Genomic DNA, 9,752 nt, shown 5'->3' on the forward strand with positions numbered 1-9,752 from the left:
TAGCATAAATCTATAAAATATACTTTTTGAGATAATAGTTAAAGAAATTGTTTTAGCTTTTTTCTGTTTCATAGTATAAACTATATTAGTATTCTAATTGTTTTTGATTTTTTTTTATATTTGTAAAATATATGAATTTAGTTTATTTTTTCTAAATATATTAATATTTATTATAAAAATATAATTATTTATATAAGAAGGAAATAATAATTTTAAAATATATATAATATAATTTTCCTTTATTAAGAATATTTTCATAAATGAGAAGATATTTATTAAATAAAAATTTAATATTTTATTTATAAATAAAAAAATTTTTAAAGAAATTAAATCGTAATTTCTAAATATATTCGTCTATATGGATTAGGAATTAAATATAGATTTAAAATTATAATTTTTCTAAATAAATAAAATAAATATATTATTTTAAATTATTTTCGAAGATTATATTAAATATGGTTATATGTTTTATGTAGTAATACCAATTATTGTAGTATTTGGGGTAAAAATAAAAGATGTTGTTATATAGAATATATTTAATAATTTTTCTAATGTATAGGTAATATTTAACTTTTTTATAAAATTTGGATTTTCTTATTATTGGATAATTAAAAAATAAATTATAAGTTTTAACTAAATATTTAACATTAATTGTAAGATAATATATTTTGAAGTGGTTGGTATAGAATTTTTTGAATAAATCAAAGTTTACTTAATATAAAGTTTTTTTAAATTTTATTTTGTTTGTTTATTTATGTTTTTGTGTGTAATTATATTTATTATATTTTACATAGTAATTAAGATATCTAATGTATTCTTAATTTTTTTTAGTTATTCAATTTATCTAAGTATAAATCTTGTTATTATAATTGGGGCTATAAATATTTTTATTAATAAAAAATTTTTTTTTGTTATCTGAGGTAGAGGAAAAAAAGTTTTTTAATAAAAATAATAAAAAAAAATATATATTATTATCTTAATTAGAAAATAAAGATAGTATAAAGTATTATTTATATACTTTAAAAAAATTAATGGTTGATAAAAGTTGTTTGATAAAAAATTATTATTATATAATTTTTAAATGAATTATTAGATTTTAAGGTTTAAAATCATTTTTAATAAATTAATACTTGTGTTTTTTGTTTTGTAAGTAGTATTGATAAAGTTTTTTATTAAATTTTTATTAGTATTAAAAATGTTTTTTTAATGAAGGGTTTTATTATAATTAATAATATTGTTTTTTAGTAAAAAAATAATTAATATCTAAAAATTGGGTGACAATTTTTTTGTTATTATTGTTTTGAATCATTGATTCAGAGGTATTTATTTAAGTATTGGAGGTAGAGGCTTATAAAAAATTTTTGTAAACAATTTCAAAAATTTATTGTTAAATATCTTTAATAAAGTTTTTCTTTTAAAGTGTTATTTTGAATTTGATAGATTTCTTTTAATTTTTTATTAAAATTTTAAGATTTTAATTGGTGTTATAAAATTGTTTGTATTGGTGTGTGATATTTTGTTGGTTTTTCGGGTAATTATTTCTAAAGTATTTAATTTTATTATAATTCTAATATAGTAGTGTGTTGGATTTTAAACTTTTTTTGGATTTGTTGTGTGGATACTATTATCGTATGTTGTTGAGGTTTATAAATGCAGGTTTAAAAATCTGATTGGGGTGTATTTTTTTGTTTTTATTACATTTTTATTGTCTGTTGTTATTTTTTTTGTTTTTTTTGTTTTTAAAATTGTTAAAATTATTATTATTTTTCTTTTTATTATTATAAAAGGATTAGTTGGTATAAGTTTTAAAATTGATATTATTAATTTCAATAATATATTATTATATTTTTATATAAGTTATATTAAAAAAATTTTTATTTTTCTATTTTTTTTCTTAAATATAAATATATTATTAAAGTTTAGTCTTAAATTTTTCTTTTATTTGATAATAAAAATTATTGTTATTTTATTTAATTAAGATTGTAAATTTGTTAAATTCTTAAAAATAGTTTTAAGTAAAATTAATTTATTTAAAAAAGATAATATTTTGTTGTGTATGAGAGATTTTGTTGTTTTCTTTATATTATTGTTTAAGGAATTTGGTGAAAGTATTGTAGTTGGTTATAATTTTAATAATATGCTTTTTTTGTTTTTTAATGGGTTTGGAATAATGTTATTGGTAAATAATGTAAATTTATAAGATAATATTTTTAAAATATATTCTTGTGAAAAAAATTTTGGTTTTATTATTAAAAAATTATCTGGTTTGGAGTTAGAAATAAATGTCGAATTGTTGAAAAAAGTGATCAAGTTTTTCAAACATTTTATTAAATTTAGTTAAATTACTAATTTATAGTAATTTTATACTATTAAATTGTTTTTAAAGCTCATTATGTTTTTTTTTATTTTCACTTCTTTTGAATCCATAATAGAGATTTTGATAATAACTTTTTTAATATTTTAGTCGTATTTTTTTTATAAAAATTCTAATTATATTTGCAATTTTTTAAGGGTTTTAAGAGGAGGGGGGGTTTTTTGGTTGGTTAATAAAATTTCCTTTTTCACTATTATTAAAATCAATATTCATTTATTTTGTAGATATGTTTAATATTGCTAATAAATTGTTAATATTTGTATTGAGTTTTTTTATATATTTGTTGTGTGTGTCTTTTTGTGGTCTTTTTATAAATTGTATTTGAATATTTAATTTAATTGTTATAATTTTGTTTTGGGATTTTAGTGGTTTATAAACTCTAATAAATTTTTTGTTTTTTTTAATATTAATTCTACTTTATAATTCAAAATTAAAATTTACTTAATTTGTTAATAATTTGGTTTATATTGTAGTGTATCTAATTATTTTTTGATTTACAAGTTGTGCTAAAATTTCAAGGGGATTGTAGAAGTTTTCTTAATTTTTATTACTTATATCTATATTTGATAGATTGTAATTTTTTGATATATACTACTTTCTTTTAAAAGTTAAATTAATTAAAGTGTTATATTTGTTTTAAAATTTTTTAATAAGGTTTCTTAAAATAGCTTAATATTTTGCTGTGTTTTTTAATTTTATATATTTAGATTTTTTAGAGGGTAGTATAATATTCGGGGTGAAAATATAAAGTTATATGAAATAGAAAGTATAATATAGTAATTAGCTATAAAACTAAATACTGTTTAAGTAGGTTGTAAACTAAGTTAATAAGTTGACTAATGAAGTTTAAGAGTAAACTCAGAAATTGTTATCGTTTAAAGGTCTATATATATATGAGGAAGTTCTCTATAGAACTTCAAGATACGACAAGCAATTAGTCGTGAGTGGTGTCGAGGTCGTGAGCGTTTGCGACCATCCCGGCCACTAATGTCCAAGCCTTGGCATTAAACCATGCATATATAACCAAATGGTCCAGTTGTTAATATTTCCGACTATTCCGAGGAAATGAACATGTGTTGTTTTGGATAATATAAAATACATAAGTACAAAATAAGAAGCATATTTTTTTAAACAAAAAGATTCGAAAAATTATATAAAAAATAATTCTATAGGTAAAACAGAAGCAAAAAACAGAAGCATGTTTGTCGCGCCAAGCCCTATTTCCTAATCCGGTTAGTCAATATGGTTGGGCCGTGACAGATCTATATATTATTTTATAAATCTTTTAATCCAATTTTTTTTTATATTACGATTTGTAAGCTTGCTTATTATATATCATATTATATTAAGTTATAGTGGAAATTTCTAATTATAAAGATGTAATATCCATTATATTAATTATTTTTTTTTTTAACCCAATTATTATTTAAACTTAATATGTGATTTGTTTATTAATAATAATATTATTAATATACTTTCTCAAAATATTTTCCGAAATTTTGTAAATAATTATAGAAATATAAATTAATTTAAATTAATCTTTTTTATATATATGAAATATTATTTAAATTATATTATTATAAATTTATTTAATATTATAATTTATTTAAAAATAGTTTATAAATAATAAAAAACTATTTTTATAAAAAATTATATTATAAATAATTAGATTATATTATAAGTAAAGTTTTGTATATAAATTAATTAATTATAAAGACTTATAATATCGTATCGAGATGTAGAAAAGGGTAAGAGTTAATAATGATTTTTTGATGGGGTGTTTAACTCTGAAAACTGCGGCAAAACTAGGTATGCGCGCAAACTAGGTGGAATACGTTAAACATTATCAATAATTATCAGACTGATAATTATTAACAACTATTAACAAATATTATATTTATAATTGCTTATAAAAAACTTTATTATATATTTAAAAACTTTTAAATAATAATAATTCTCAATTTATCTTAAAACTTTATTGATCAATTTATTAATTTAATTTATAATTTATTTAAATAATATTTAATTTTATTACTAATTATTATATTATATTTTCTATTCATATAATTTTATATTTTCACTTTGAATACTATATTACCCTCTAAAAAATCTGAACATATAAAGTTGAGAAACACAGCAGAGTGCTAAGCTATTTTAAGAAATCTTGCCAAGGAATCCTGGAACAGGTGTAACAATTTATTAAACCATCAATCCATTATTTTTTTTTAAATCTTTTAATCTTTTAAATTTCCTCTTTTAATTATTATCTATTTTAAATATAAAAAGGATTCCAAACATTAAATCAATATTTTTTATATTATACACAATATAACTTCTAAAAAAATTTTTCTTAAAATATTTCACTTTTACAAAAAATATACCTTTTCAATTTCAACCAATTATTTACTAATATATCACTATATTTCTTATACAAATCTTTATTTACACTTTACTAAATACTTTTCAAATTCTTAAAATATTTATCACCTTTCACCCCTATTTTTTTCCTCGAATAGCTAGTATAACACTATTTTCCCACCTAGAATAAAGGCTAGGTTTATATTATGTTATGTAATTTTTCCTCCAACCACAATATCGCCTGGATATTTCCTATAATCATTCTGAGGGCTCCTCTAGCTGTCTGGATTTTTGTTTGGAGTTCATTACGCTGAGATTGCTTTGTTACAGATTATATGTTATTTCATTGTTTTCTGTTACTATATTATTATTGTATTTTGTGGCTGGAATTTCTTCTAAGTACGTCAGAACCAATGGCTGCTAGCAGTTTAACTAGGTATGATTTTAGTTCATGTTAGGTACAAATCGTTATACTATCTAAATAGCTATATACAGTAGTAAGCTAGCGGATAGGACATAAAGCATTTACGTCATGGCTTCTCGATCAATCTTTTCTCATACATGGCACGATGATTCCCATGGGGGCGAAGAATAGGCGTCTTCTTACTCCCGGCGGAATCGAAGTTTTTTATAGTAGCCGCCATTCTTGATTTCTTCAATCTGTTCAGCATCGTAATCTTCTCCAGCAATAAGATCCTCAATTTCTTTGGGACTAAGTCCCTTATCTCCTGGATTGGGGGGGGCAATCGAGTAAGTGGTTTCGGCTGACTGTGCCTCCGAGGTTGCAACTGGTTGCTCAACGGTGACTAATGATGTCTGAATCTCAGTCACGACTGATATCGATACTTTAGGGGGCGGCTGGGAAACTTGGGTGATGACGGTGACCACGGTAGCAGTTTGAGTTACGACTGAAACTGCGGTATTGCCATTCGGCTTGACGACAGTGATGGTCGCCCTACCCGGTGGGAGAGTAACCTTCGTCGGTTTAAGCACGGGCTTGACAGGTTGAACTTTGGTAACAGGACGGACGACCGGAACTGGTTTCGCCACCACCTTAGGTTTCGGCTTTACTTGTTGCATAGGAACGCAACCTCCAAAGGGGCCGTTTCTGGTATGCTACATTAACATATTGTACTGTTCGGTTTATAAATTTAAGGACAGTGTTATACATACTTTGCATTGTTTTGGCATCTCACCACACAGATGTCTGTAAGTTTGCCGTATTTTGCATGACAGTTCAAGTTATTAGGTAACTTGATAGTGATAGTGCACGGCTTCCTAACGGTCCAAGGATCTACCGAGCCGTGTTTTTGAGAACAAGTTTGAGTGACAGCTATGTTCGTCCAAGACCCGCGGCCGGAATAGTCAATCGCACATATAAAAGGACCGGCTCCATCCGCGTTGACCTGAAAAGACACGATATTCAAGAATCCACCTGCCGTAACCCTAGGAATACCAGTTCTGAGGCCCTTGTTGAGAGCTTTGTCGTGCCTTATTTCCCCACGAGCTTCATATTTACTCATCTGATCGATCGACCACGCAACATCGACGCGGGCTTTCGGTGGCGCTACTTTCCTCATAAAGTGCCACTCTCCTCCCCTTGCTGCAATGGCATTCCATTCTTTCGGGTCGGCTGATTTGAACCAGTGCGCATTTGAGAGTGCTGTAACACCGCATCCTCCAAGCCACTTACCCCTCATATCCTTCCAATTGTGTGTGACTTGTTCATTAAAGACTACGACATCGTGCTGAAGAGCGAATAGATGATGAGGTCCCACTCTTGGTGTGTTTCTATCGTATCCTAGACCGTGTCCGCGTAGATTAGGATTTTGATTTCCCCAGGCATCGACGAAAACGGTGTGGGCGGATGCTAGTTCAGAGATGCTCAGGATAGCGAAGGCCACTGGGGTAAAGAGAGTTGAAAATTGCATCTTGATGAATTCAAAGAGTGTTATGGACAATTTAGCCCTAGCAGATGGATGAAAAGGAGTGAACGAGTGAGAACAGCCTGGAGAATGAAGTAACAAAATGAGCGGCACCTATTTGATAGGCTTTGAATCGATTCAGACAGTGGGCTGATAATAAGAAAAATCCTTCTTCGACTGCTTCTAAAGGTCTCTTTTATATCTCGATAATCGATGCAATGCCGAAGATCCGATTTTTCTCGATACTCTGGAGGCTAGCTAGCATGCCAAGTGATAACATGATGACAAGCCGCATATGGAGGACGCTCATCGCTTGTACCTAGTTATCAGGATAGTAGCACCATTTCTAGGGACGGTAAGATTGTTTGATACTGTGATAAGGTCATCCTTTCCTGGTTAGTGTTGGGGCTAGGTCGACGAAGGTGCGGCCTGTGACTGGTTGGTAGTTATTACCCGGCATCAAACATCAAACAGATCTTAACCCGAGTGCTATAGGCGATATGTGCCTTTATATGCCTGAAAACCCGAAAATTGATCGTCGGATCTCGGAGTTAGCCTGCTTTACCTCTATCTGTAAAAATTTGACAAATTGGTAGCTAACTTCGTCAGAATTAGTGGCTTTGAACGGAATACTTCGCCCGAAAAGCCAAAAATGACAGGTAAACCAATCAAACCTACAAAATATAAGTGATCTGGCCAGTAGTATGGGAGTGGCAAACTAAAGTTTTATTCAACACAACAACACATTCTAAATTATAAGTACCAATTACCAAATTATTATTCTACTTTCAACACTTGAGGACTCCCTGCAGTCACACTTAAACCCGACTAAAACTAGATTTTCTATAAAAACCTCTGCTTCTCAATTAAACCTCCTTTAGAATCTTTCTTTTAAAATATAAGCTTAAATATAGTCTAATTTAATCTTACAAACGATGCATGCCAAACCCAAACCCAAATTATTTTGCTCATGCTAGGCCAATACCTTTAATCTAAACTCCCATAGCTTTATTAAGCTTTTATGTCAATTAAATACTGTAAAATCGTGTCTCATGGTAAGAGTCCTACGGTCTATGCGTTCTTTCGTAAAATTTGCGGGGAAAACCACACCTTTTTACTTTTTGAAGCTTGTCAATCGATTTGCAATGTACTTAGCTCTATGTAATATCAAGCCATTGAAAACTTATAAACAACCAAAACCGAACACCTAAAACCAGTTTCACCATGATATGATATCGTACTCAATCATGAAAAAAAAACATTTATACAGAGGTTTGTGATAGAGTCTAACTTCATCAATAAGAGCCGGAACTTCTGACTTTTTCGAGACACCACCTAAATCCAGGACCACCCTTATCCTTGGTCACACAAATTTTTTCATCGACGACGCCCCTTTCAATCCCCAAATTTAACATCTTGTCACCAGTTGCAATACTATAAAATCGATCGAACGGATCAGTATTAAATTACTACAGAAATGGTCGAATATAACAGCAGAAAAAACGTACCAGACGCCATCTTTACCCCTTCGAATGGTCCAAACGTATTCACCAGCGGGAAGCGTTACTGCAACTTTGCCGCCGATCGCGATTTGGAGATCATCATCTTTCTTCGGGATAATATATTGAGTTTGACCATCAGAATAGTCGCTTATTGTCCACTAAGAGTAATTTTAGCGCCTTCACCGGAATCGCGAAATATTGATCTAAAAAGGTAATACTTACGATTTGTTCCTGTCGGTGTGTCAAAGGGGTGAGAGTAACGGCGCCGCCCTTTTTGCAAAAGGTGAGAGCAAGTTTCTGGCCGTCGCAAGACAGTACACGGCTCACAATAACGTAATTTCCGGGTGCTGGCTTCGTCATTTTGGAGATTATATATGTTTTGATAAACCAAACTGGTATATTTCCTGATCAATGAATCGGAGACTAGATTGTTGTCGATGGACTAGACTGTACTCTAATTGATAGCGAAGGATGAAGTCGGCGCGGAGAGCCTCTTTTTATAATTTTTGGGTCATCAGTGATGAGCTTGAGTTCATCAATTGTTGAATGCAACCCGCTGGCGACGCTTAACGTCACCGGCGCCCACCAGTGTCGTCTATAATCACCTAAAATCGCAAGTGCCGACCAAAACGGAAATTCTTACCTCTTTTCAGACTCTCGAATTTGTAATCAGTAAACGCTATTAACATTTTTGACTGGGATTTTAAATATTTTAACATAAGAAAATAAGTGTACTCGACGTAGGTATAGCGCGCGGGTTGAAGCTCTTCCTTTCGCATTAACCAGTATACAGATTTAGGCATAACAAACCTTTTTGTACTGCTTAAGTCGCTCACCTCGCTTACACCTCCGAACGATATTTCCGACCGCGAATCATATTGCGGGGTCGGTAAATCAGTATTCAACTATTTCGAAACTTATTGAATTATGTTACATCGGCCGCCTAGTGAATGAGCTTGCAAACATACTTCGTCATTAAGTTATGGGTTCTGAGTTCTTTTCTGTCGTTTAGAATACCGCGCATCAACTTCAAGCTAACTTTTCATCAAGTTTTATTGTTGAACCAACCTCGAATGTATAAAAAGTCGCCGGCAAAAGGACGTTCAACCCGAAACACACCAGCTGAGCTGTCAGACTGCGAAACACAATCATGTGGTGTTTTTGGAACAAATACAACACGGAATTCTAGTATAAAAATATTATTAGTTTTGTTGTATCGAACTTGATTCTAGGTAATGAAGTTTGTAGTTATGGAGCGAAGCTGATTTATTTGATTATGTTCGCCTTTAGCTCGTTGCCAGACTCCTCAACTGTGGTTTTGTCTCCTCCTTTAGCTGACTTTTCAAATAATGCCTGAGATTTTGCGATGATAATATTGGGGGCAAAGTCCTTAAGCCTAGCTTAGAATGCGTCGAATGTAGGCATACCCGATTTTAGTGCATGCTGCAGCAAAACTTGACAACGCTTCGGTGTGCATATGCATGATGCCTTTTTTTCTTTACCCATCCACTTATATTATCACATCATACAACAATTTTGCTTGGTTTTGGCGCTAATCATGACTAGGTACCTGTATACTAGGTAATTTACAGA

At 29.6% G+C, this 9,752-nt stretch overlaps 2 protein-coding genes across 2 annotated transcripts; both read right to left on the reverse strand.

Annotated features, from left to right (window-relative positions):
• Nucleotides 1-5,335: 5,335 nt before the first annotated feature.
• Nucleotides 5,336-6,663, reverse strand: AOL_s00075g1 (uncharacterized protein; the record flags this gene model as incomplete). Its single annotated transcript, XM_011122312.1, has 2 exons — nucleotides 5,336-5,840; nucleotides 5,906-6,663. The coding sequence occupies 2 exons, from the start codon at nucleotides 6,661-6,663 to the stop codon at nucleotides 5,336-5,338; spliced, it is 1,263 nt and encodes a 420-aa protein (XP_011120614.1).
• A 1,289-nt stretch (nucleotides 6,664-7,952) lies between these two features.
• On the reverse strand, nucleotides 7,953-8,519 carry AOL_s00075g2 (uncharacterized protein; the record flags this gene model as incomplete). Its single annotated transcript, XM_011122313.1, has 3 exons — nucleotides 7,953-8,091; nucleotides 8,166-8,317; nucleotides 8,382-8,519. 3 exons carry the CDS (start codon nucleotides 8,517-8,519, stop codon nucleotides 7,953-7,955), a joined length of 429 nt encoding a protein of 142 aa, XP_011120615.1.
• Between the last annotated feature and the right edge of the window lie 1,233 nt (nucleotides 8,520-9,752).

Source organism: Orbilia oligospora (genome assembly GCF_000225545.1).
Source record: "Orbilia oligospora ATCC 24927 unplaced genomic scaffold scaffold00075, whole genome shotgun sequence".
Lineage (NCBI taxonomy): Eukaryota > Fungi > Ascomycota > Orbiliomycetes > Orbiliales > Orbiliaceae > Orbilia > Orbilia oligospora.